Source organism: Lagenorhynchus albirostris, chromosome 2 (assembly GCF_949774975.1).
Source record: "Lagenorhynchus albirostris chromosome 2, mLagAlb1.1, whole genome shotgun sequence".
NCBI classification, from domain to species: Eukaryota; Metazoa; Chordata; class Mammalia; order Artiodactyla; family Delphinidae; genus Lagenorhynchus; species Lagenorhynchus albirostris.
The window spans coordinates 82,582,134-82,609,492 of record NC_083096.1 but is presented as its reverse complement, the minus strand read 5'-3'; the positions used below and the strand labels follow the sequence as shown (position 1 = coordinate 82,609,492).

Genomic DNA, 27,359 nt, shown 5'->3' with positions numbered 1-27,359 from the left:
CCTAAAAATCCTCTGTGCTCTATTCATCCCTGCCCCATCCTCCGGCAACCACTGACGTTTTTACTGTCTTGGTAGTTTTGCCTTTTCTGGAACATCAGATGATTGGAATCATACAGTATGCAGCCTTTTCAGATAGGCATCTTTTTTTTTTTTAATAAATTTATTTATTTATTTATTTTTGGCTGCATTGGGTCTTTGTTGCTACACGCGGGCTTCCTCTAGTTGTGGCGAGCGGGGACTACTCTTTGTTGCAGTGTGTGGGCTTCTCATTGCAGTGGTTTCTCTTGTTGTGGAGCACGGGCTTCTTGGCACGCGGGCTTCAGTAATTGTGGCATGTGGGCTCTAGGTGCGCGGGCTTCAGTAGTTGTGGCACACGGACTTAGTTGCTCCGCGGCATGTGGGATCTTCCCAGACCAGGGCTCGAACCCGTGTCCCCTGCATTGGCAGGTGGATTCTTAACCACTGCGCCACCAGGGAAGTCCCAGATAGGCTTCTTTCACTTAGTAATATGCACTTAAGGTCCCTCCATATCTTTTTATAGCTTGATAGTTCATTTCTTCTTAGTGTTGAATAATATTCCATTGTCTGGATGTATTACAGTTTATTTACCCATTCACCTACCAACATATTGGTGCTTACAAGTTTTGGCAAGTATTAATAAAGTTGCTATAAACATCCTTTGTAGTTTTTTGTGAGGACATAAATTTTCAACTCCTTTGAGTAAATACCAACTTTTGTCCATTTTAAAATTGGGTGATTTGTCTTTTTACTGTTGAATTATAAGAGTGACCAATTTACCTATTTTTATTTTGGATGCTTGTGTCTTTGACATCACATCATATCTAAGAAACCACTGCCTAAGCCAAGGTCATGAAGATTTATACCTATGTTTTCTTCTAACAGTTTTATAGTTTTAGGTCTCATACTTAGTCCCTAGATACATTTTGAGCTAATTTCCTTTGTATGGGTGAAGTAGGGGTTCAACTTCATTCTTTTGCACGTGGATAACCAGTTGCTCCAATACCATTTGTTTATAAGACTATTTATTCTTTCTTCATTGAATTGTCTTGGCAGCCATGTCAAAATTCTATTACACTGATCTATATGTTTATTCTTATGTCAGTACAACATAGTCTTACTTACTGTGCTTGGAGTAAGTTTCAAAATAAGTTAAGTGTGAATCCTTCAACTTTGTTCTTTTTTTCCAAGGTTGTTTTGACTATCCTGGGTCCCTTGCATATCCATGTGAAATTCAGAATCAACTTGTCAATTTCTACAAAAAACTCAGTTGGGATTTTGATAGGGATTTTGCTGAATCTGTAGAACAATTTGGGGAATACTGCCATCTTAACAATATTGTCTTCCAATCCATAAACAGGATATCTTTCTATTTATTAAGGTCTTTTAAATTTTTCTTCAAATATATTTTGCAGTTTTCAATGTACAAGCCTTACACTTCTTTTGTTAAGTTTAGTCTTAAATATTTGATTCTTCTTAATGCTACTGTAAATGCAACTGTTTTCTTAATTTCATTTTTGGATTATTCTTTGCTAGTGTGTAGAAACACTATTTTTTATATTGATCTTCTGTCCTGTAACCCTGCTGAGCTCCATTACTTCTAATAGCTTTTTTGTGGACATCTTAGGATTTTTTTATATACAAAAACATAGCTAACATTCCTGGGATAAATTCCACTTGGTGACGTTATATTACATAATCCTTTTATATGTTGCTAGATTCAGTTGGCTAATATTTTGTTAAGAATTTTTTCATCTCTATTCTTATGTGTAGTCTGTAATCTGTTTTTAACTTTCATTGGAAAGATATGAGAATTCAGACTTTTTCATTTTCAGCCCAAAATAGCAAAGAGAAGACAACTGAACAAAGATGACGTTTCAGAATTATTAAAGGAATCAAAGGTGAATGTAAAGACACAGACAGCAGCACTTCATTTAAAGATGAGTTTAAGATTGATCATATGAAGTGAATCTCAGACACTGAGTCTTCAGATGACAATATTCTAGATTAATCTTCTCAAATTCAAGAACCTATGAGTCAACAACATATTTCTATGGGCAAAGTAGAAATATGGCATTCTCATTCAGTGAGTCACTATAGGAAGAACTTGACTATACAGGATTTTGTGATAAGAACATTTTACTAGAAAGATGTGACAGTATTCTTTCATCTTTTACGATGTTTGTGCAACAAAATTTACTTGATATAAAAAGGTTGGTTACATTTCAATTCTTACTGAAATACCTTATCAAATTGTTTTTTATTATCCCTTTATTATTCAATAAATTATTCTTAAAATGACTTTTTAAAAAAAAGTCCATTGGACCTAGATGATAAACATTAATGACTATTTTTTTCAGGTATACTGCAGGTGAAGAATTTTTCTCTGTTCCCCTGGGTCTGGCTTAGGTGCCCTGATAGACTGCCACAGCACTGTGATGTACACTCCCAGCACAGCACTTGCCACACTTCAGGGTGGTCTTTGTTTATCTGGCTATCTAACTATTAGTCTACAAACCCCCTGAGAACAGGGTATCTTATCTTGGTACCTTACTTGGTATCCTATTCTATGACATGGTCAAATCTCTAGCCCAGACTTCACTCCTCAGCTTTAGACTGACAAGCACAATGGCCTGCTGATCATCAGTTGAATACACTGACCCCCTAGGATTCAACATGTTCAAAATAGAACGTGTCTTCAATCCCTTCTCCTCTCTAAAACTTTCCCCCCTTTCTACCTGCTATCTCACTGGTGGCATCATTATCCAGTCATCCAAGCCAGAAACCTAGGAGTCATCCTTAACTTCCCTCTCTCTTTTCCCCTACATATTTGTGACCTCCAACTCCAGTTGAATTTGTTTAATATTTTTTTAAATTTCAACACCTCCAGTGCCCTTGTTCAGGCCTGATCATTTCTCACTTGGAATATTACAACTGCTTATTATCTCTTCTTGTCACTTGTCTTTCTCCTTCAAAATCATCCTCCACATAGCTAATATAGAAGTTAGACCACATCATTCGTCTGCTTGGAGCTCTTCTATGTTCTCCCATTGTATGACTGATAAAGTATGTGATACCAGGCCTTGAGTGATCTTGCACCTGCCTAACTTTCATTTTTGCCACTCCTAGCCTCACATTTTATGCAATACTCTACACCCTTTCTGCTATTTCTTACTTATATGCCTGTGCTTATGCTTGTATGACTACTGTTATTTGCCCTTCCTTTGGAAAATTTTAGTTACCTTTTACAATGATTTCAACTTACATATCACCATCTATGGAAAGCATTTCCTAACCCCATGCCAGGCTGGAGCTGTGTGCTCCTGTCCTTCCCATATCTCCATTAATGCCCTTACCACAATGACCATAACTTATCTGACTTGTCTGTCCCCACCAACAGACAGTGGGTTCCTTGAGGACAACGACCATGACTCATCCACTGGTGTATTCCCAGAACCCAGTGGAGTAAACCTGATATATCCTAGAATTCCATAATAGGTCACTGAGAGAATGAATGAATAGGTAAACCAGGTGAAACAAGAAGAGATAGCAAACATGGTAAATGTGTCTTACTTCAGCAAATTCAAAATGGTTTATATCTCATATATGTACCTACATATACTTTGAATGGCTATTTCACATGCATTAATTCATTTATCACAAAACTCCTGATATAAGTACTGTTAGTATTCATTTTTTATCAAGCACAAAGAGGACACAAAACTTGCCCAAGGACACAAAACTCAGAAGTAATACAAGCTGAATGGGACAGAGCACACTAAGGCTAAATAAAGCTTAATAAGATTTAAAAAAGAACTTATTTCCTAAAATGGCTCTAAATTAAATTGAAACATACTAAAGCTAACCACACATAACAAACCATAAACCTCACAACTTACTCAATACTAGCCAGTAGGCTAGGCTGTCACCTGTTTCCAGGTCACAGAGATAACACGGCTTTTCCAGCAGTGGTGGTTTTCCAGTTATGCTGCCCAGGCACCCAGTGCTTAGGTCATAAGGCGATGCCTTGAGCTGTCTTGAGAGCTAATATAGTGAGTAAATCAGAACAACTCCACCTTATAAGATTTTACTGTGATAACAGTTTACCAGTGAAAAACATGGATAAGATGCTCCTCTTGACTTGCTTTTAGTCTCCAGTATAGTCTTTTTCAACAAATGATGGTAAGCCCCACTACCGAACATGTGCACAGATAATTAGGATTTCCCTGCTGGCAATTCAGTTAACAGATAATGAAGAGACAGAGGCAAACACTTACAAGTGAAAATAAGATTTAAACAATGCAAGATAATTAGCAAAATACCTCTTCAAGTTCAGAGACAGCAAATACTACTTTTTCAATAGTCTCTCCGTGAATTTCGAGGAATCTCCTTACCGTGCCTAAGGAAAAGAATAGAAAGATTAATTCAATGAATAAGAAATTAATTGTGAAGAAAAATCAAACCCTTCAAAGTTTTATTTCTGTAAGGGATCACTCCTCGTGTCATTCAGGTCTGTGCTCAGTGACACCTTATCAGTAAAGCCTCCCCAGGTCACCCTATTTAAAAACTCTTCCCTGATTTGCTTTCCTACAGAGCAACTATTCTGGACATTTCGTGGTTTCCTGTTTACTTTATATCCTCCCCACCCTCCCTGCCCCATCCATTAGACGAAAGCGCCACAACAGCAAGAGCTTTATTTTATTTACTGCTTTATTGCCAGTAAATAGTGCCTGGCGATAGAAGATGCTGGCTCCAGACAATTCTCCCTTATCCAGTATATTCCTTTTATTCTCTGGGGCCTCTCTCTCTGACCAGAATGGTCTAGCACAAGTGCCTTTCCATTAATCAGTTACAGTATGAGAAGTCCTCCTCAGCTCTTTATCCCTGTCAATATCCTATTGAACCAAAACTGAATTATTTTTTCTTAATTTCTATCTTATCCTTTCTCTATAAACTTCTTTGTTTTTTTTTTTTTTGCGGTACGCGGGCCTCTTGCTGTTGTGGCCTCTCCCATTGCGGAGCACAGGCCCTGGACGTGCAGGCTCAGCAGCCATGGCTCACGGGCCCAGCCGCTCCATGGCATGTGGGATCTTCCCAGACCGGGGCATGAACCTGTGTCCCCTGCATCGGCAGGCGGACTCTCAACCACTGCGCCACCAGGGAAGCCCTATAAACTTCTTAATAATGAGACCTAGTGGACTTTTCTCAGTCCCTAACTTACCTGCAATCTCTCTCTAGATGCCCACACCCCACCTTTTAAAAATATTGTCCTCTCCAGGTTCTGTCCTCCATATTTTTAATTTTCTTGGTATATATATTTTCTTGAGCTCACTAATTTGATTGTTAGATAATACTCCACATGCTGATGGCTCCCAAATCTTTATACTCTGTTTTCTGAACAAAAGACCTGAAATTTCCTACAGCCTGCTGGGCAGGCTCAGATAACTGAGACCTCAAACTCAGCATGTCCAAACCTGATCCCAACAGGTCCAAACCTGACTTCCATCTCTCCTCAACACCTGCTCCTTTACCTGTACTCCTTATTTCAGTTACACAGCAACAACCAACCACTCACCTAAGCTAGAGTCCTGAATTCTTCTGACACTTCTTCCTTCATCCTGCATTTTCAATGTGTTATCATGTGTTTTAAATTCTATTGCTAATATTTTTAACAGCCATTCCTTTTCTCTTCCAGCTGCTCTCACGCTCTCAATGCTAACAAAGACGTTGGCGATAAATTTTCAACTGTTCCCTTGTTTCTCTTTCCAAGCCTACATATTCACTGTTGCCTGAGTTATCTTATGTTACCCTCCTTACTAACTATTTCTGATGGCTGTGCACTGCTTATATGTTAAGATCCAAAGTCCCCATGGCATGGCTCTCCACACCCTGACAATTAACCACCCCTCCACCCCTGCCCTTTAGTCCTATTTCCAGCTATTCTTCCCACCTATCTTATGCTTTAGCCATTGGCTTCTTTGCTGTACTTCGAATATGCCACTTACCCTACCTCTGCCTGCATGGTTGCCTTTGACTAGAATACCTTTCATCCACCATGACCCTCTCTTAGTGAACTCCTACTCATTTTTCATGGCCCAGTCAAAAGCCATCTCCTTTGTACAGAACTCCATCCTTCTGTGTGCTCCTCCTGTAATCTTTTAAACAGCCCTCTATTTGTGAACTTTGCATAGCATTTTATATCTAGACTGTGAGCTTTCTGAAGGCCAAGTAAACTTAACATTAATACTACTAGGGCCTTGGGACTGCCCTCGTGGTCCAGTGGTTAGAATGTTGCCTTCCAACGCAGTGCAGGTTTGATCTCTGGTCAGGGAGCTAGGATCCCACATGCCTCAGGGCCAAAAACCAAAACATAAAACAGAAGCAATACTGTAACAAATTTGATGAGGACTTTAAAAATGGTCCACATTAAAAAAAAAAAATCTTTAAAATAAAATATATATATTACTAGGGCCTAGTACACCTTAGGAATATGGCAAGCAATCATTCAAAAGTAGTAACTGAATGAACATTCTATGACTCTGATTATCAACCTATTGCTTGCCTTGTTCACTACTGTGTCTTGGAAGCCTAAATAGAGGAGACCCATTTGTTGAAGGACTGAACAAATCTTCCTAATTCTCTTTCTGTCAGGTGACAAATTTTTTCATTTCTCCCTCTATTCTGCTTTAATAATTTTTAAAAAATGAAATTAAAAAAAAAAACGATTTTCTTCCATCCTATTTACTTTGACACCAAGTTTTAATGTTTACACAAAATAGTTTCCCAGCGTATAACTGGGTCATTTCCTTTGGAAGACAATGTACGATGCCAACTAGTAATCAAGCTGAATTCCCTCAGCAGCACAGTTCACTCAGAAAAGTAATTCTGCAAAAAGGAGAAAAAAAAAAAGTGATATCATGGCTATAAGGTTTTTGTACTGTGCATTATTCTTTGCAACCAACTAGGATGCCATGTGCCTAACTTGTAGTAAAAACTCTGTAACTGGTGAGAATGACATGTGTGACATTAAAATTTCCAAACTGGAAACACAATAAGAACACCACCATTGCCTTTTTTCTCACCACTGTATCCTCTTCTATACAGCACAGGACCTAGCATATAGTAGTCACTCAGAGTTCTGTTGAATGAATAAATAACATGAAAAATTTATCTAAATGTAGATGTTTCTTTAAGTTTCTTCTGGAGAAGAACTGAACTGCACATGAACTAAGAAAAAAAAGATAAATAACTTAGTATATCTATCATGAAGATATCACTTAGATTTCAAATGAAATAAATTTCAATAATAGTTTAATAAGTAAGAAAGCTTTTGGAACTAAGGACTTAAGAGTTACAGCCTCAGATTTGTTCTTGGCCCATATATGCTACAAAAGCCTAAAAGCCATTTATTTCCCAGATGCTTAGAAAGTATGTGAGCAAAGGGCACAACTGTTTGTGTGTGTGTGTGTGTGTGTGTGTGTGTGTATTTTTTAATGAGATGTTATAGTTCTGCCATTAGATTTAAGGTGTAATAAGTCAAGCAGGTCTTATAACATACAAGTTAACCTGCTTATCTTAAAGCTTTACATTTCCTTTGTGCTAATTAAATTTCTAGAAATTGCTTCATCAAAGTCCCTTATACCTACTTTTTTTCTTTGTAATTTGAGGAGAATTTAATTGAGGGACCGTTTACAAAAGCACATGCTGGGTTTCTGGCTGACAATTTCAAGGTAGGAAGAGCGGGCTGGCTTTCTACCCTGTGACAGGCAGAATTCTAAGATGACATCCAAAGAGTCACAACCTGGTTGAATCTCCTGCCCTTGAATGTGGAAGGACCCAGCAGAAGTGAAAAATGTCACTCCTGTGGTTGAGTTACATGATGTGAGGCACTGGCTGGCTGATGGAAGAAGAGGTTCTCCTGCTGGCCTGGAGGCAGTGGGCTGCCCTGCTGGGAAAGGGTCACGTAGCAGGGAACTTCAGGTGGTCTCTAAGCGCTGTGAGTGGCCCTCGGCAGCAAGAAAGCAGGGACCTCCAGTCCCACAACTGCAAGAAACTGAATTCTGCCAATAACAACATGAACTTAGAAGTACCCCCCAAGCTCCAGAGATGAACTGTCTGGCCCACACCTAAGTTGTTGCCATGGGAGACCCCGAGCAGAAGAGTCAGCCGAGCCAGACTCCTGACTCATAGGAACTATGGCCTTATACCTACTTTTGATCTTTATCTGCTGTTACTACAATTACTGCTCAAAGCTGACTCCTCTGTGGTACTGTATCAAGTGACTTATCTGAGGGCCACAGAGCCAGAGTTAGACTGGTAGAACTGGGACCAAAAACCAGTCTTCTTGACTACCTTTTCAGAGCCTTTGCTACAAAATGATGGTGTCTCTTTAAATTCTAATCCATATACTTACTTTAATAAAAAATGGAGACATAAAAGGCCTATCTCAAGCTATGAGATATGGGGCACAGGCTAAACGAAACCAGAGAAAGTTAAGACCTGCCAAGAGCCTTGCCAAGGAGAATTATATAAAGGTAGGAACTTTGCTTTGGTAAGGCACCATTCAGAATACATGCAGGCTAGCTGTAACAGTAGTTTCCCACCAAAGCAGTCCTAACTCAAGCATAATGAATTATCTAGTACAACACATAGGTTACTAGACTTGGGAGTCAGAAGGCCTGTATATATGTTCCAAGTCTGCATAACTCTAAGAAAATGATAAATTTCTGAGCCTCTTTATTTGTAAAACAAATACCTAAAACACTACACTACCTAAAACACAAGGTTGTTGAAGAAGTGAAATGGAATTTCTTTTATCCCTTTTTTAATACATATTTCTTCAGCAAGGACCATATGTAAAGCATTCCTGACATACGAAAGCGTTAGAAATACAGAGATGAAAAGATCTCTGGGACATCCCTGGTGGCGCAGTGGTTAAGAATCCACCTGCCAATGCAGGGGACACGGGTTCGAGCCCTGGTCCAGGAAGATCCCACATGCCGCGGAGCGACTAAGCCCATGTGCCACAACTGCTGAGCCTGCGCTCTAGAGCCTGCGAGTCACAACAACTGAGCCTGCGTGCCACAACTACTGAAGCCTGCGCACCTGAAACCCATGCTCTGCAGCAAGAGAAGCCACCACAATAAGAAGCCCATGCACCACAAAGAGGAGTGGCCCTTGCTTGCTGCAACTACAGAAAGTTTGCGCGCAGCAACGAAGACCCAACGCAGCCAAAAATAAATAATAAAATAAATGAATTTAAAAAAAAACACCTTTCTATTTCAGATAGTCCTATCTCAAAGGGGAACAAATCTTCCTTGTCACTTGGTCTTAGACCTGTCTTCTACAGTTGGAGATCTTATTTACAGTCTTTACAAGGATCTGTGAACTTCCTGAAATAGCATGGAAATTCCCTCTGTATGTGCATTCCTCTGGGAAAAGGGTCCACAGCTTTGTTTCATCAGATGCTCAGTGTAGTTTATGAAGAATTCCAAAGAAGTCATAATAGTTAAGAACTATTGCTCTAAAAATACAGCATGGAATAAGTCCACATGAGACGACTCCATATATTTGGGCACCATATATGCTAAAAGCGTGTTCTTCTTTAGGAGAAACACCACTAATGTTTCAAACTGTTTGCCCTGCAGTTTGTCAGTCTCATAAGATATGACAGCTAGAACTAGATGCAAAATTCTAGGTGTGGTCTGAAGCTGTATACAAATACAGTGAGATCAGGGACTCCCTCGAGCTAAGCATCATATTTTTATATTACATATACAACATTCTGGCTCATAATGATTGAGCCCAGTCTTTTTAAAATCTAAATGCAGGGTTTTATATTCAAATAGCACACGTGAAAGCTACTGCTTAAACTGATAGTGCTGTATCAATCTGATATTACAAAATCTGTTTTGACTTCATTGTTGCTGCCTGCTAAGATTATTCTGAATTATGATTCAAATACCCAATGCATTGGCCATACTTCTCAGTGGTATAATTTTCAAACTTAAGAGGCAAATTTTCTAAGCCTTTATTCAAATGGATAAAAATATCAAACCTAGAAAGTAAACTGAGAGCTCTGCAACTTGTCAACACAAACTTCCCGCCAGAGTGCCACAATCAGTTAATCAACAAATCTTCTTTGGCTCCAACTATTTAACTAGTGATAAAAAACTTTTTTTAAATTTAATTTATGTACAGTACCCCCAACCTTACTTACGAAGTGCTATGTGTGTTGCATCCTCTAAAGGGTAACCTCGTTTTGCAGAATTGATGACACAGAATCCAACAGAAGACATGGACTGCTCTCTGCAATCAAACAGAAAACACAAAAACTATACTCTAAGCATTCATAATAAATAATAAAAAATGCAGCTTAACTTCTTCCCTGTACCTTCAATGAATCTACTGTAATATTTAACCGAACTGCACTATGTAAAAATTATATTAATAAATAATTTAACTGCACCATTTGGGGGAAATATATTCCGAGTAAAATGGGAACTAAGTAAAATGGGAATGGGTTAAATTCTCAAGTCACCCAAATGTATTCCTCTTACTCTGCCATGTTTGAGAAGATTATTAATTCTATCTTCAGGGTCCTCTTAAATTATTTAAGTCCCTCAAAATTTGACTTTCATAGCTAGGTTTCATTTTAAAACCAGGGCCTTTACCAACGTATGGCATGCTGTGTCTAGGAACTGAGTCAGCCATACTTTGCCAGCTGAAGTACGTTTCTGTAGCAGCTGTATAGGGAACTCTCAGCGGCTGTGCGATAGCGGCTCTTGTACTTAGGTCCCACTGTGTGAATGATGAACCGGGCAGCTAGATTAAATCCTTTTGTCAATTTTGCTTCACCTGTCCTGCAACCTGGGAACAAGGGAGAATATATAAGTCATGGAGCTGTTAGGAAAAAAAAAACCCAGCAAACTAACAGAACAATGCATGAAACAGAGAAAGTATTACGAACTTTGAGAAATTCCAGTTAAAAATATGGCTTGAATACAAACATTTGTCTCTGATCCCAAAAAAGCAATACAACAGGTATAAAAAGAGAGACAAAGAGGATGGGAGAGAACATGCAGCAGAAAAGCATCATTAAAATTTTGGAAGAAATAAAGTCAGTAGACTAGAAGCAACTGATTTAGCAAAGCAGAGAAACATAACTGCTTGCAGAAATGGGGTGACCAACATGAAGCAAGCTGGTCTGTTCTGAAAGGCAGTGTTGGATTGAAGACAGACTGCTTTGATTCAAATCCTGAATCCACCATGTTCCTGCTGTGACCCTTTGGACAAGCGCTGGGCCTCTCCATGCCTCAATTTCCTATATAAGGGGAATACTAGTAGTACTTACTTCACAGGATTAAATGAGTTAATATATGCAAAGTGCATTCATGCATTAGCTATTATTGTTGTTGTTATTACTACAGAACACTAAAAAGGCTCAGAAATTGGAGGTCCTAAGAACTTCTGAAGGCTATGATGTGAAGTGGGACTAAAAAGAGGAGGCTGAGTTAAAAGTTTGCATAAAAACATTCAAATCTGCAACAACCCCTCCCCCAGCCAGCACAGCAAGGCGATGATTCCTTTACCACCACGGCAACAGGAAGGTTTATTCTTGGGAGATGCTGCACTAGAGCTTCTGGACTCTAAGAACCCCAGGCACAGCTGAAAAGAGGGGATTTGATTAAACTGTTATACTCAACAGTAATGGCTCTAGATCTCTGTTCCTAACTGGCTTCCAAAACAGACATCCACGATTATACCCCTGGAAGATTCCCTTCCAGGAGACTAAGAGGCTCAAACCAAAGGACCTACAGATTCTGATAAATGAAGGATGTTCTCCCAATGAAACAGCAGGGCTCCTGCTCATCATCTGCTTCAAGATCCACCAAGCCCATGCACACAGAGCTTCCCAGTACCTTCTCAATTCCTCTCTCTTGAATATGCTAACACTCGAGGATCACCAGGAAGTGAGGAAAGCCTCTCAGAAATGGGGTGTGTGTGGGGGGCACAAATGCTAAAAAAAATATAGGCAATTTAGGGAAGGAAACTTAAAAAACAAGCCAAAAAACTCCCAACACTATAATTAATACTCTCAGAGAGGTGAGAGAAGACATAGTATGTCTGAAACATAACCAGAATGTTATGAAAAACAGAATATTCAGAGAAGAGGAAAAAGCACTTATCTAATTGTTATAGCCCAGTGAAAAATATGACAGCAGAAATAAAAAGTTCAATAGATGGGTTAAAGCTAAAGTTGAGGAAATCTTCCAGAAAATAAACAGATGGAAAATAAGAGGTAACAGATATAAAACCTGGAGGATGAAATGGGAGGTACAGAATCCAATAAAGTTTCTTCAAAGACAGAACAGAGAATACAGAGGGAAGGAAATTATTAAAAAAATAAAACAAGAAATTTCCCATAATGGAAAGATATGAGTTTCTAGACTTAAAGAGCCCATGGAATAACCAAACCAGACCAAGCCACATCACTTAAATTACTTAAATCACTTAAATTTCAATTAAAAAAACATCAGAAATAAAGATGAGATCATAAAGTTTCCAGAAAAGAAACCAGTAACATATGAAGAATCAGGAGTAATAACATGAGATTTTTCAAGAGCAATAATGAAAATAGAAAACAATGGAGCAATGCCTTCAAAAATCTGGAAAATAATTTCTAACGCAGAATTTTATTTCCACCCAAACTATAATTTAGGACTATAAATTGTTGCTAAAACCATTATGTGAATGTACAATGAAGAACTAGATACTCATAGAGCCTAAACACCATCTTACTGATTACCTTTCAGCCCCAAAGGATAAAATATAACTGTACAAATGGAAGGATCAAACTGTCATCACTCTAATCTGGAGAGCCTCTTAATAACGGTCCACTAACAGCTCAATCAGATTTCATGTATCTTCTAATATGAGACAATATTAAGTACACAACACAACATCACCTATGAAATATTTTAGCCAAACTTGATTCCATTAGATATAACTTCCAGTTTAGAGGAAATACAAGGGATAAAGCAATAAACTAAATGGTACCTCAGGTGAATCAGATATATCCAGAAGGTGGGATATCTTGAAACACATCTTGGCCTAATTCACTCAAACAAGTCATATTTCCCTCAAATCTTTTCTCTATGCTAATCCTATCTCTTTAAACTATTCCTTCAAATAATATGGTTTCCACAATGTCTACTATGCTAATCATTTTCTTTTAGGTATATCCCAGTTTATCACTCTTAAAAAGTAATAACAAAAATAAGATGAAAACTATGCAGCATGGGGTCCTAACAGGACAGAATAAATAACAGCCTCTCTTGACTCTGATGCTGTACTTTTCCCCTCAGCTTTACTGAGGCATAATTGATGTATAACATTGTATAATTATTGTGGTAACCATTTCACAATATATACATATATCAAATGACCATGTTTAAGGTGTACAACATGGTCATTTGATATATGTATGTATTGTGAAATGATTACCACAATAAGGTCAGTTAACGCATCTATCACCTCAAATAACTACTTTTCTTTATAGACAGAACACTTCAGATCTACTCTCTTAACAACCTTCAAGTATGTAATAGTGTTATTAATTATAATCACCAAGCTGTACAACTTTAGTATTTATATTATAGCCTGAAGTTTGTTCCTTTGACCAACATCTCATTTCCCCCACCCCTGTCAACCACAATTCTATTCTGTTTCTATGACTTCAGCTTTTTTCAGATTCCATATATAAATGAGATCATTCAATATGCCTTTGACTTTATTTCACTTGGCATAATACCATCAAAGTCATGCATATTGTTGCAAATGGCAGGATTTCCTTTTTTATGGCTGAAAAATATTCCACTGTGTATACTATATATTATATAATATGTACACACACATAGTTTATACATACACACACCACCACCACTACATTTTCTTTATTCACTCATCCATCAATGGACACTTAGGTTGTTTCCATGTCTTGGCTATCATAAATAATGCTGCAATGAACACTGGGGTGCAGATACCTCTTTAAGATAATGATTTCATTTTCTCTGGATTTACACCCAGCAGTGGAATTTCTGGACAATACAGTAATTCCATTTAAATTCTTTTGAGGAATCTCCATACTGTTTTCCATAACAGCTATCCCAATTCACATACTTACCATGAGTGCACAACGGTTCCCTTTTCTCCACATCCTTAACAGCATGTTATCTCATTTTTAAAATAATAGCCATTCTAACAGGTGTGTGGTGATATTTCACTGTGGTTTGTTTTTTTTTTTTTGTGGTACATGGGCCTCTCACTGTTGTGTCCTCTCCCGTTGCAGAGCACAGGCTCCGGACGTGCAGGCTCAGCAGCCATGGCTCATGGGCCCAGCCGCTCTGCGGCATGTGGGATCTTCCCGGACTGGGGCACGAACCTGTGTCCCCTGCATCAGCAGGCGGACTGTCAACCACTGTGCTGCCAGGGAAGCCCTTCACTGTGGTTTTTATTGAGCACCTTTGTATGCACCTATTGGCCATCTGTGTCTTATTTGGGAAAATGCCTCTTCTTGTGCTGTACAGAAGTTTTTTAGTTTGATGTAGTCCCATTTGTTACTGTTCTGATTATTATAGCCTTGTAGTATAGTTGGAAATCAGGAAGTGTGTTGCTTCTGGCTTTGCTCCTCTTTCTCAAGATTGTTTTGCCTATTTGGGGTCTTCTGTAGTCCCATACAAATTTTAGGATTCTTTTATCTATTTCTGTGAAAAATACCATTGGAGTTTTGATAGGGATTGCACTGAATCTATAGATGGTTTTGAGTAGTACAGATATTTTAACAATATTAATTCTTTCAATCAATGAACACAGGCTATCTTTCCATTTATGTCTTATGTCTTCTTCAATTTCTTTCATCAATGTTTTATAGTTCTCAGTGTACCGATCTCTTACCTATTCACTAAATTTATTAGTAAGAATTTTATTCTTTTTGATGCTACTGTAAAATGGGATTGTTTTCAGAATTTCATTTTCAGGTGGTTCATTGTTACTGTATAGAAATGCAACTGATTTTTGCATGTTGATTTTGTATCCTGCAACTTTACTGGATTTACTAGTTCTAACAGTTTTTTTTTTTTTTTTTTTTTTTTTGCAGTACGCGGGCCTCTCACTGCTGTGGCCTCTCCCATTGTGGAGCACAGGCTCCGGATGCACAGGCTCAGAGGCCATGGCTCACGGGCCTAGCCACTCCGCGGCCTGTGGGATCCTCCCGGACCGGGACAGGAACCCATGTCCCCTGCATCGGCAGGTGGACTCTCAACCACTGCGCCACCATGGAAGCCCCTTCTAACAGTTTTTTGGTGGAGTCTTTACAATTTTCTCTAAATAAGATCATGTTACCTTCAAACAGTAATAATTTTACTTCTTTTCTGATTTGGATGCCTTTTGTTTCATTTTTTTGCCTAATTGCTCTGGATATGTTGAAGTATGTTCCCTCTACATTGAACATGTTTAGAATTTTTATCAAGAAAAAGGTGATGAATTTTGTCAAACGTTTTTTCTTCATCTATTGAGAGGATTATATAATTTTCACCCTTCATTCCATTAATGTAGTGTATCACATTTATTGATTTGTGTATGTTGAACCATCCTTTCATCCCAAGGATAAATCCCACTTGATCACAGTGTATGATTCTTTTAAAGTGCTGCTGTATTGTTTGCTACTATTTCGTTGAGAATTTTTGCATCTATATTCATCAGAGATATAGGCCTGTAGATTTCTTTTCTTGCAGTGTCTTTTTTTCTTAGAATTAGAAAAACTTTATTATGCAATCATACATCTTTTTTTGTATTTAATGAACCAATAAAAATCCTCTGTAAAATTATAACTACTGATTCCTTTAATAGGAACGTTATTTTAGAATTAATTTTTATTTTTTTAATATCTTTATTGGAGTATAGTTGCTTTACAATGTTGTGTTAGTTTCTGTTGCACAACAAAGTGAATCAGCTATAAGTATACATATATCCCCATATCCCCTCCCTCCTCAGCCTCCCTCCCACCCTCCCTATCCCACTCCTCTAAGTCATCACAAAGCATCGAACTGATCTTCCTGTGCTATGCAGCTGCTTCCCAACAGCCATCCATTTTACATTTGGTACTGTATATATGTCAATGCAACTCTCTCACTTCATCCCAGTTTCCCCTTCCCCCCCGTGTCCTCAAGTCCATTCTCTATGTCTGGTCCTTTATTCCTGTCCTGCCACTAGGTTCATCAGTACCGTTTTTTAGATTCCATATATGTGTGTTAGCATACACTATTTGTTTTTCTTTTTCTGAGTTACTTCACTCTGTATGACAGACTCTAGGTCCATCCACCTCACCACAAATAATTCAATTCATTCCTTTTTATGGCTGAGAAATATTCCATTGTATACATGTGACACATCTTCTTTATCCATTCATCTGTCGATGGACACAAAGGTTGCTTCAATATCCTAGCTATTGTAAACAGAGCTGCAGTGAACATTGGGATACATGTCTCTTTTTGAATTATGGTTTTCTCAGGGTATATGCCCTGTAGTGGGATTGCTGGGTCATATGGTAGTACTTATTTTAGTTTTTTAAGGAAAACTATACTCCATACTGTTCTCCATAGTGGCTGTATCAATTTACATTCCCGTCAACAGTGCAAGAAGGTTTCCTTTCTCCATACCTTCTCCAGCATTTATTGTTTGTAGATTTTTTGATGATGGCCATTGTGACGGGTGTGAGGTGATACCTCATTGTGGTTTTGATTTGCATTTCTCTAATGATTAGTGATGCTGAGCATCCTTTCATGTGTTTGTTGGCAGTCTGTATGTCTTCTTTGGAGAAATGTCCATTTAGGTCTTCTGCCCATTTTTGGACTGGGTTGTTTGTTTCTTTGATATTGAGCTGCATGAGCCGCTTCTATATTTTGGAGATGAATCCTTTGTCAGTTGATTCGTTTGCAAATATTTTCTTCCATTCTGAGGCCTGTCTTTTTGTCTTGTTTATGGTTTCCTTTGCTGTGCTAAAGCTTTTAAGTTTCCTTAGGTCCCATTTATTCGTTATTTCATTTCCATTACTCTGGGGGAGGTCAAAAAAAAACCTTGCTGCGATTTATATCAAAGGGTGTTGTGCCTATGTTTTCCTCTAAGAGTTTTACAGTGCCTGGCCTTACACTTAGGTCTTCAATCCACTTTGAGTTTATTTTTGTGTATGGTGTTAGGAAGTGTTCTAATTTCATTCTTTTACATGTAGCTGTCCAGTTTTCTCAGCTCTACTTATTGAAGAGGCTGTCTTTTCTCCATCGTATATTCTTGCCTCCTTTGTCAACGATAAGGTGGCCAGATGTGCATGGGTTTCTCTTTGGGCTTTCCATCCTGTTCCATTGATCTATATTTCTGTTTTTGTACCAGTACCCTACTGTCTTGATTAGAGTACCTTTGTAGTATAGTCTGAAAACAGGGAGCCTGATTCCTCCAGCTCCATTTTTCTTCCTCAAGATTGCTTTGCCTATTCGGGGTCTTTCGTGTTTCTATACAAATTGTAAAACTTTTTGTTCTAGTTCTGTGAAAAATGCCATTGGTAATTTTATAGGGATTGCATTGAATCTGTAGGTTGCTTTGGGTAGTATAGTAATTTCCACAATGTTGATTCTTCCAGTCCAAGAACATGGTATACCTTTCCACCTGTTTGTATTGTCTTTGATTTCTTTCATCAGTGTCTTATAGTTTTCTGCATACACATCTTCTGCCTCCTTAGGTAGGTTTATTCCTAGGTATTCTATTCTTTTTGCTGCAGTAGTAAATGGGAGTGTTTCTTTGATTTCTCTTTCTGATTTTTTTGTTGTTAGTGTATAGGAATGCAAGAGATTTTTTTTTTTTTTTGTGGAGAAAGAATTTTTTTTTGACAGTTTAAGGCCCCTCTTTAATTACATCTCTGTTCTTTTCATTTCACCAGATAAAAGAGTTTTTCAACCTCTCTCAGTAATAACCCAATGTTCAAGAAACATAAATACTAGGAAATTATTCCACATTTGCTCATTAATTCATGTATGTTTTCATTCAACTAATGCAGCAAGAGTCTAGTGTGTGCAAATATCATGGGAACAACTTACTTGTCCTCTACTCACCATTCTGTATCGTAGGCCCCAATTTTCCTACTTTGTATTCAGTTAAATGGCAAACAGCCAACTGCCATCCTTAGGATAATAACCATATTGCTTTACACCATTAATATATTGTCTTCCTCCTTCTCATCTCTAATATCATGAACCTCAGTCTCTATAGTCTTCGGAATGCAAGAGATTTCTGTGCATTAATTTTGTATCCTGCTACTTTACCAAATTCATTGATTAGCTCTAGTAGTTACCTGATAGCATCTTTAGGATTTTCTATGTATAGTATCATGTCAGCTGGAAAGAGTGACAGTTTTACTTCTTCTTTTCTAATTTGTATTCCTTTTATTTCTTTTTCTTCTCTGATTGCTCTAAAACTTCCAAAACTATGTTGAATAATAGTCCTTGTCTTGTTCCTGATCTAGAGGAAATGCTTTAAGTTTTTCACCATTGAGAATGATGTTGGCTGTGGGTTTGTCATATATGGCCTTTATTATGTTGAGGTAGGTTCCCTCTATGCCTACTTTCTGGAGAGTTTTATCATAAATGGGTGTTGAATTTTGTCAAAAGCTTTTTCTGCTTCTAATGAGATTATCCTATGGTTTTTATCCTTCAGTTTTTTAATATAGTGTATCACATTGATTGATTTGCATATACTGAAGAATCCTTCCATTCATGGGATAAACCCCACTTGATCATGGTGTATGATCCTTTTAATGCACTGCGGGATTCTGTTTGCTATTATTTTGTTGAAGATTTTTGCATCTATGTTCATCAATAATATTGGCCTGTAGTTTTTTTTGTGACATCTTTGTCTGGTTTTGGTATCAGGGTGATGGTAGCCTCATAGAATGAGTTTGGGAGTGTTCCTCCCCCTGCTATATTTTGGAAGAGTTTGAGAAGGACAGATGTTAGCTCTCCTCAAAATGTTTGATAGAATTCACCTGTGAAGCCATCTGGTCCTGGGCTTTTGTTTATTGGAAGATTTTAATCACAGTTTCAATTTTAGTGCTTGTGATTGGTCTGTTCATGGTTTCTATTTCTTCCTGGATCAGTCTTGAAGGTTACACTTTTCTAAGAATTTGTCCATTTCCTCCAGGTTGCCCATTTTATTGGCATATAGTTGACTGTAGTAGTCTCTCATGATCTTTGTATTTCTGCAGTGTCACTATTACTTCTCCTTTTTCATTTCTAATTCTGTTGATTTGAGTCTTCTCCCTTTTTTCTCCTGATGAGTCTGGCTAATGGTTTATCAATTTTGTTTACCTTCTCAAAGAACCAGCTTTTAGTTTCATTGATCTTTGCTACTGTTTCCTTCATTTCTTTTTCATTTATTTCTGATCTGATCTGTATGATTTCTCTCCTTCTGCTAAATTTGGGGTTTTTTTGTTCTTCTTTCTCTAACTGCTTTAGGTTAAGTTATTTGAGATTTTTCTTGTTTTTTGAGGTAGGATTGTATTGCTGTAAACTTCCCTCTTAGAACTGCTTTTGCTGCATCCCATAGGTTTTGAGTCGTCGTGTTTTCATTGTCATTTGTTTCTAGGTATTTTTTAATTTCCTCTTTGGCTTCTTCAGTGATCTCTTGGTTGTCTAGTAGCTTATTGTCTAGCCTCCATGTGTTTGTATTTTTTATGGTTTTTTTCCTGTAATTGATATCTAGTCTCACAGCATTGTGGTTGGAAAAGATGCTTGATATTTCAATATTCTTAAATTTACCAAGGCTTGATTTGTGACCAAAGATGTGATCTATCCTGGAGAATGTTCTGTGTCTACTTGAGAAGAAAGCATATTATATTGGTTTTGGATGGAATGTCCTATAAATATCAAATTAAGTCCATCTGGTCTAATGTGTCATTTAGAGCTTGCATTTCCTTATTTATTTTCTGTTTGGATGATGAGTCCATGGGTGTAAGTGGGGTGTTAAAGTCACCTACTATTATTGTGTTACTGTTGATTTCCCCTTTTATGGCTGTTAGCATTTGCCTTATGGATTGAGGTGCTCCTATGCTGGGTGCATAGATATTTACAATTGTTATATCTTCTTGGATTGATCCCTTGATCATTGTCCTTCCTGGTCTCTTGTAGTAGTCTTTATTTTAAAGTCTATTTTTTCTAATATGAGTATTATTATTCCAGCTCTCTTTTGACTTCCATTTGCACGGAATATCTTTTTCCATAACTTCACTTTCAGTCTTTATGTATCCCTAGGTATGAAGTGGGTCTCTTGTAGACAGCATATATATGGATCTTGTTTTTGTATCCATTCAGCCAGTCTGTGTCTTTTGTTTGGGGCATTTAATCCATTTACATTTAAGGTAATTATCGATATGTATGTTCCTATTTCCATTTTCTTAATTGTTTTGGGTTTGTTTGTGTTAAGACTTTTCCTTCTCTTGTATTTCCTGCCTAGAGAAGTTCCTTTAGCATTTGTTGTAAAGCTGGTTTGGTGATGCTGAATTCTTTTAACTTTTCCTTGTCTGTAAAGGTTTTAACTTATCTGTTCAATCTGAATGAGATCCTTGCTGGGTAATCTTGGCTGTAGGTTTTTCCCTTTCATTACTATAAATATATCTTGCCACTCTCTTCTGGTCTATAGAGTTTCTGCTGAAAGATCAGCTGTTAACCTTATGGGGATTCCCGTGTATGTTATTTGCTGCTTTTCCCTTGATGCTTTTAATATTTTTTCTTTGGGTTTCCTCTTTGTTAGTTTGATTAATACGTGTCTTGACATGTTTCTCCTTGGGTTTATCCTGTATGGGACTCTCTGTGCTTCCTGGACTTGACCTACTACTTCTTTTCCTACGTTGGGGAAGTTTGCAACTCTAATCTCTTCAAATATTTTCTCAGACTCTTTCTTTTTTTCTTTTTCTACTGGGACATCTATAATTCGAATGTTGGTGTGCTTAATGTTGTCCCAGATGTCTCTGAGACTGTCCTCCATTTTCATTCTTTTTTCTTAATCTGCTCTGTGGCAGTTATCTCCACCATTCTATCTTCCAGCTCACTTATCTGTTCTTCTGCCTCATTTATTTTGCTATTGATTCCTTCTAGAGTATTTTTAATTTCAGTTATTGTGTTGTTCATTACTGTTTGTTTGCTCTTTAGTTCTCCTAGGTCCTTGTTAAATGTTTCTTGTATTTTCTCTATTCTATTTTCTAGATTGTGGATCATCTTTACTACCATTACTCTGAATTCTTTTTCAGGTAGTTTGCCTATTTCCTCTTTATTTATTTGGTCTTGTGGGCTTTTACCTTGCTTCTTTACCTGTAAGATATTTCTCTGTGTTCTCATTTTACCTAATTTACAGTGTTTGAGGTCTCCTTTCCCGAGGCTGCAGGATCATAGTTCCTCTTGCTTCTGTTCTCTGCTCACAGTGGTTAAGGTTGGTCCAGTGTCTTGTGTAGGCTTCCTGATAGGAGGGACTGATGCCTGCACTCTGGTGGGTGGAGCTGAGTCTTTTTTCCACTGATAAGCAAGGCCAGGTCAGGTGGTGTGTTTTGGGGTGTCTGTGAGCTTAGTATGAGTTTAGGTAGTCTGTGTGCTGATGGGTGGGTTTGTGTTCCTGTCTTGTTTGTTGTTTGCTGTGAGCAGCTGGGAGCTGCTGGCAGTTGGGTGGAGATGGGTCTTGGATTCAAATGGAGGCTTCCGTGACATCTCTCAGTGATTAATCTTCCTTGGAGCTGGGAATTCTGTAGTGTTCCAGCACCCTGGACTCAGTGCTCCCACTCCAGAGCCTCTGGCCCAACTTCTGGTCGAGGGACCAAGACCCCACAAGTCGCTCATCCCGGCAATAAAGGGGATAAAAAAAAAAAAACTAACAAAACCCCAGACAAATACTATAAATTAAAATCAAACAATCAGAAACAGAAACAAGGAAGCACACACACACACAACAGAAAGAAAAATAGAACCAAATAAATCAAATAGCAAGAGAACAACCAGACAAACAAAAGAACCCAAGAATGAAATCAAACAATTAAGAAGAAAGGTGACAAAAACCAAGAAACAAAACCAAAGCAGAGTGCCAACTGAAGAATGAAGCAAAGAAACAGAACTGACAAAAATGATATAAAAAAAGAAAAACAAAAAGAGAAAGGGGAAAGATGACAGAACAACAGAAAAGCAATGTAGAAACAAATATAAAAAAAAATAGAAAGTATATTTTAGAAAAAAAAGACAAACAAAACCCTGGAGAAATGGTAAAAACAAAATCAAACAAAAAGAGAAACAAGGAACACAAACACACATAAAAGAAACAAAAACAGAACAACCAAACAGAAGAACTCAAAAATGAAATCAAACAATTAGGATTAAAACGAACAAAAACACATAACCTAAAAACAAAACCAAAGCAGTGTGACCACTAAAGAATAAAGCAAGGAAACAGAACTTATAAAAATGATTAAAAAAATAATAATAAAATAAAATAAAAACGGAAAAAACACAGACAACAGAAAAGCAAAGTAGAAACAGAAATATATACATTAAAAAAGGAAAATTTATTAAAGAAAAAGGAAAAAGTTAGGGAAAAGAACACAGAAAAGTAAAAACAGAAATGTATAAAAAAATAGAAAGTAAAAATGTTATAAAACATGGAGATCCCAAAAGAGTAAAAAACAAAAAAAAACAAAAAAAACCCTAAAACCAAAAAAAAACCAAAAAAAAAAGCTAGAACCAAGAACAGAATGAATCAAAACATAATGAAATTAATAGCAATAATTATGTGTCCCTGGTATCTCTGCTGTAAGTGTCCTTGCATATGCCGTGAGCTAGAGCCCACCTCTGCCTCCCCAAGAGGCTCTCCTCTGCCTCTGGGCTGGTCTCTAGACCTTCTGAGGGCCCTGTGGGCACCACTCAGACTCTGATCTGGCCCAATTCCTGCATGTGCTGCCCCCAACGTCCACAGCTGCCAGAGCTAGACCATTTTCATTTGTGGGAACACTCATTGTCTACTCAGATATTCCTTAGATGCAGGATCTACCTAGCTGATTGCAGGGGTTTAGTCTGCAGCTTGTACAGCTGATGGAAGGATTTTTGATCTTCCTTAGTCACCCCGTCCCGGGGGTTCAGCTCTGGTTTCATTCCCACCTCTGCATGTGGTCCACCCACAGGAGTCTGGTCCTGAGGCTGCCTTGGAGCTCTAGGGTCTGCCCCCGTGAGGACCAGGTGCAGAGGTGGTATGACTGCTTGGATCATGGGAGCCCTTACAGCCCCAAATGCACAGGGAAGCTGCCAGCCACAGGCACAAGAGATATGGTCGTAGTGAGGCCTTTTCTGGCGCCCGGCATAAGGCACACGAGGGCCGGCCCTGGCCAGGGCTTTTCTGGCACCCGGCAGCAGGTGTGCAAGGGCCAGCCCTGAGAGGGTTTTTTTGCCCTGCAGCCAGCACGTGAGGGCCAGCCCTCATGGGGCTTTGTTTATTGCTCGGCAGCCAGCGCACAGAGCCAGCCTTGAGTGGGCTTCTTTTGTTGTCGTCAGCAGGCACTGGCATGTAGGGAGAGAGAGGTTACAATGGTGGCTCCTCCCCCTCTTATGACTCAGCAGTAGCACCCTGCTTCCATGGCAGTCCAGTCTTCCTCCACAGGCATTCCCTGCTGCAGATTTCCTCCCTCCTGTCCCCTCAGTCCGTCTCCCCACAGCCCACAGCAGTTCTCACTCTGGGCCTGTTCTCCAATCCCCATGCACCAGCTCCCAGCCCCCTTGCACACCTGTGAATACACGTCCCAGTCCGGGGCACATAGGGCTGAGGTATGGACCATCTGTGTACTTCTCACTCTGTCCCATCTGCCACAGATTGGCCGCTTCACCTTCTCCTGACAGCCTCAAATGCTGCCCTTCTGTCCCAATCGATTTCCCCGTCGGAGAGGGGGTTTCCCCGAATTCGGGCATCTCTCCTCTGCTTCAGCTCCCCCGACCCAGAGTGCAGGTCCTGTCCTACTTCCTCTCCTTCTCCTTCTCCCTTCTTTTTTCCGTCCTACACAGTTATGCAGGGATCTTTATAGTCCTTTCCAGTGTCCAAGGTCTTCTGCTAGTTTTCAGCCAGTGTTCTGTGAGAACTGTTGCATCTACAGATGTATTCCTGATGCATCCGTAGAGAGAGATGAACTCCATGTCCACTTACTCCTCTGCCATCTTGAATCTCTCTTCTTGTAGCATCCTTATCTGGCTTTGGTATCGGGGTAGTGCTGTCCCTGTCAAATGAATTTGGAAGCGTTCACTCCTCTTCAACTTTTTCACAGAAGAAATTGAGAAGAATTAGTATTAATTCTTCTCTATATGTATATGTATGGTAGAATTCACCGGGGAAGCCATTAGGTTGTGGGCTTATTTTTGTTGGAAAGTTTTTGATTGTTGATTCAAGTCTCCTTACTCCTTTCGTCTGTTCAGATTTTCTGTTCCATCATGGTTCAGTCTTGTTAGGTTGCATGTTTGCTAGGAAGTTATCTGTTTCTTCTAGGTTATCCAATATGTTGGCAAATAATTGTTCATAGTAGTCTCTTATAATCTTTTGTCTTTCTATGGTGTTAGCTGTAATATCTCCACTTTCATTTAGAATTTTGAGTCCTTTATTTCCCCATGGTTAGTCTAGCTAAACATTTGTCCCTCTTCTTTAAAAGCCAACTCTTTTTGTTGCTTTTTTCCTATTGTCTTTCAAATTAGGTTGTTTGAGCTGTTCTTTTCTTCTAATGTAGGTATTTAGTGATATAAATTTCTCTTAGAACTGGTTTAAAACATTTTTTTTTTTTTACATCCCATAAGTTTCGCATGTTGTATTTTCCTTTTCATTGTCTCAAGATAATTTCTGATTTCCCTTCTGATTTCTTCTTTGATCCAATGGTTTTTCAGGAGCATACTGTTAAATTTCCACATATTTGTGATTTTTTTCATTTTCTTTTTGTTATTGATTTCTAGTTTCACACAACTGTGGTTAGAAAAGATTCCTGACATGACCTCAGTCTTCTTAAATTTGATAAGATTTGCTTTCTGGCCCAATATGATTTATCATGGAGAATGTCCCATGTATGCTTGAGAAGAATGTATATTCTGGCGCTGTTGGATGGAATATTCTGTATATGTCTTAGGTTCATTTGGACCATAGTGTTATTCAGGCCTTCTGTTTCCTTACTAATTTTCCGTCTGGATGATCTATCCAATATTTATAGTGGGGTATTGAGATCCCTAATTATTACTGTATTTCCATCTATTTCTCCATTCTATTAATATTTGCCTTAAATACTTAGGTGCTTCAATGTTGGGTGCACATATATTTACAATTGTTATATTCTCTTGATGAATTGACCCCTGGACCATATAGTGACCTCTGTCTCTTGTGACCAATTCTGACCGAAAGTCTATTTTATCTGATGTAAGTATAGCCACTCTTACTCTCTTTTGGTTTCCATTTGCATGGAATATCTTTTTTTATCCATTCACTTCCAGCCTGTATGTGTCATTAAAGGTAAAGTGAGTCTCTTGTAGGCAGCATATTGTTGGATTCTTTTTCTTTTTTTTTTTTTATCCTTCATCCCCTCTGTGTCTTTTGGTTGGAGAATTTAGTCCTTTAGCATTTAAAATAATTATTAATAGGTAATTACTGTCATTTTGTTAATTGTTTTCTGAGTATTTTTTTAAGTCTCCTATCCTTTGTTCCTCTCTTGCTGTCTTACTTTAATTTTTTTTTTTAAACTGGTATGCTTTAACTCCTTTCTCTTTATCTTTTTTGTATCTATCATAGGTTTTATTCTTTGTGGTTACCATGAGGTTTACATTAAACATCTTATAAATATAACAGTTTATTTTAAGCTGATTACAAACCTTCACTTGTGATGTTGTGCAATGATGCCTCTGATACTGTTAGTGTTTTCAGTAAAAATGATGCATTATCATCTCGGAGTCTAGTCAGTTAAAAGCCCAGGGAACTTCTATTCATTCATTTATCAGCTACTGAAAGGATGCCTTTACTATACTTGGTACTGGGAACATGGAGGCCAATAAGACATATGGTTCCTGTCCTCAAGGAGTTCAAAGTTTAATGGGGACATAATAATTATATAAACAATTTACAAAATTACAATTGTGCTAAGAGCACCAAAGAGAAGTACCACAGGTTGGGAGCATATACCATGAGCGATTCTGAAGTAAAAGGAAGTAGCGCTTTGAGGAAGAGATATAAGCAAAGACTTAAGATTAAGAGTTAAGAATTGAGAGAAAGAACAACAGCACATGCAAAATTGAAAAGGAGCTGGATGACAAGGCAATGAGAGATCAGTCTGGTTCAAGTACATTGAGGAAGGTAAAAGGGGACCTGGAAGTAAGTGAGTGAGATCTTGCAAGAACTTGGAGAACAGTTTAAGGAGTTAGGACTTAAAGTGTAATGAGAGGCCACTAAATGGTTTGAAGCAGGGGAGTAATGAGAAGGGATTTACAGTTTAAAAAGCAAATACTTACTACGTGTGGAAAACAGATTCAAGTAAAGAATGGATGTAGGAGACCAATTGGGAGGGAGGCAATGGCTGTAGTCCAGGCAGGGGATGACGCAGCACAGGCTAGGCTGGAGGTGGTGGTAATACAGAGAGATTCAAGATCTATTTAGGGCTTGATGACAGACTTTATGTGGGGAATAAGGAAGAGGAAAGTGTTAATGCTAAAGTTTTTTTGCATGAAAAATGGAGGAGATTATAATGCCATTTTACTGAGAAAGCAAATTCTTATATAAAAAGTGTTGTCAGACTGGGCTTCCCCATCCTGAACTTGGGTAATTAATGTTTTCAACTTACTGCAAGACCTTTATATTCATCCTTGTTGATTTTTTCGTTTCTTTGGCTCATACTTCCAGTCGGTTCGGATATTTCAAAATCTTTAGTCTATCATCCAATGTCTCCTATAAATCCTCCCAGCTTTTTATCATCTACAAATTTGGTAAGTCATACTTTGTAATCATTTACTAAGTTGTTGTTAAGCATGTAAAAAGAGGACAGAATTAAGTACTCAGCCCTTCAGTGCATCCTTAATAATCTCTCTTCAGGGTGGCACTGGTTCATTAAGCAATACAACTGAGGAGTGTAACCAGCACCAGCAATAACACTGAACACTGAGGATGTGCCTAGCACTTAATGTCCATTATTTAATTTATTCTTCATGAAATTAATTTTTTCCATCCTCAAATACTCATTGAGCTCTTGTTATGTGTCAGGA

The 27,359-nt window shown here is 38.2% G+C and overlaps 1 protein-coding gene across 1 annotated transcript in view; it reads right to left on the bottom strand.

Annotated features, from left to right (window-relative positions):
• The window catches only part of GDAP2 (ganglioside induced differentiation associated protein 2), a 61,885-nt gene that overhangs the window by 31,920 nt on the left and 2,606 nt on the right, over nt 1-27,359 (bottom strand). Inside the window, exons 3-5 of the mRNA XM_060142384.1 lie at nt 10,734-10,887; nt 10,238-10,326; nt 4,341-4,417 (exon numbers count right to left, since the gene is read on the bottom strand). Of these exons, the coding sequence (XP_059998367.1) occupies nt 4,341-4,417; nt 10,238-10,326; nt 10,734-10,887 (320 nt within the window). The remainder of the gene's footprint in view (nt 1-4,340; nt 4,418-10,237; nt 10,327-10,733; nt 10,888-27,359) is intronic.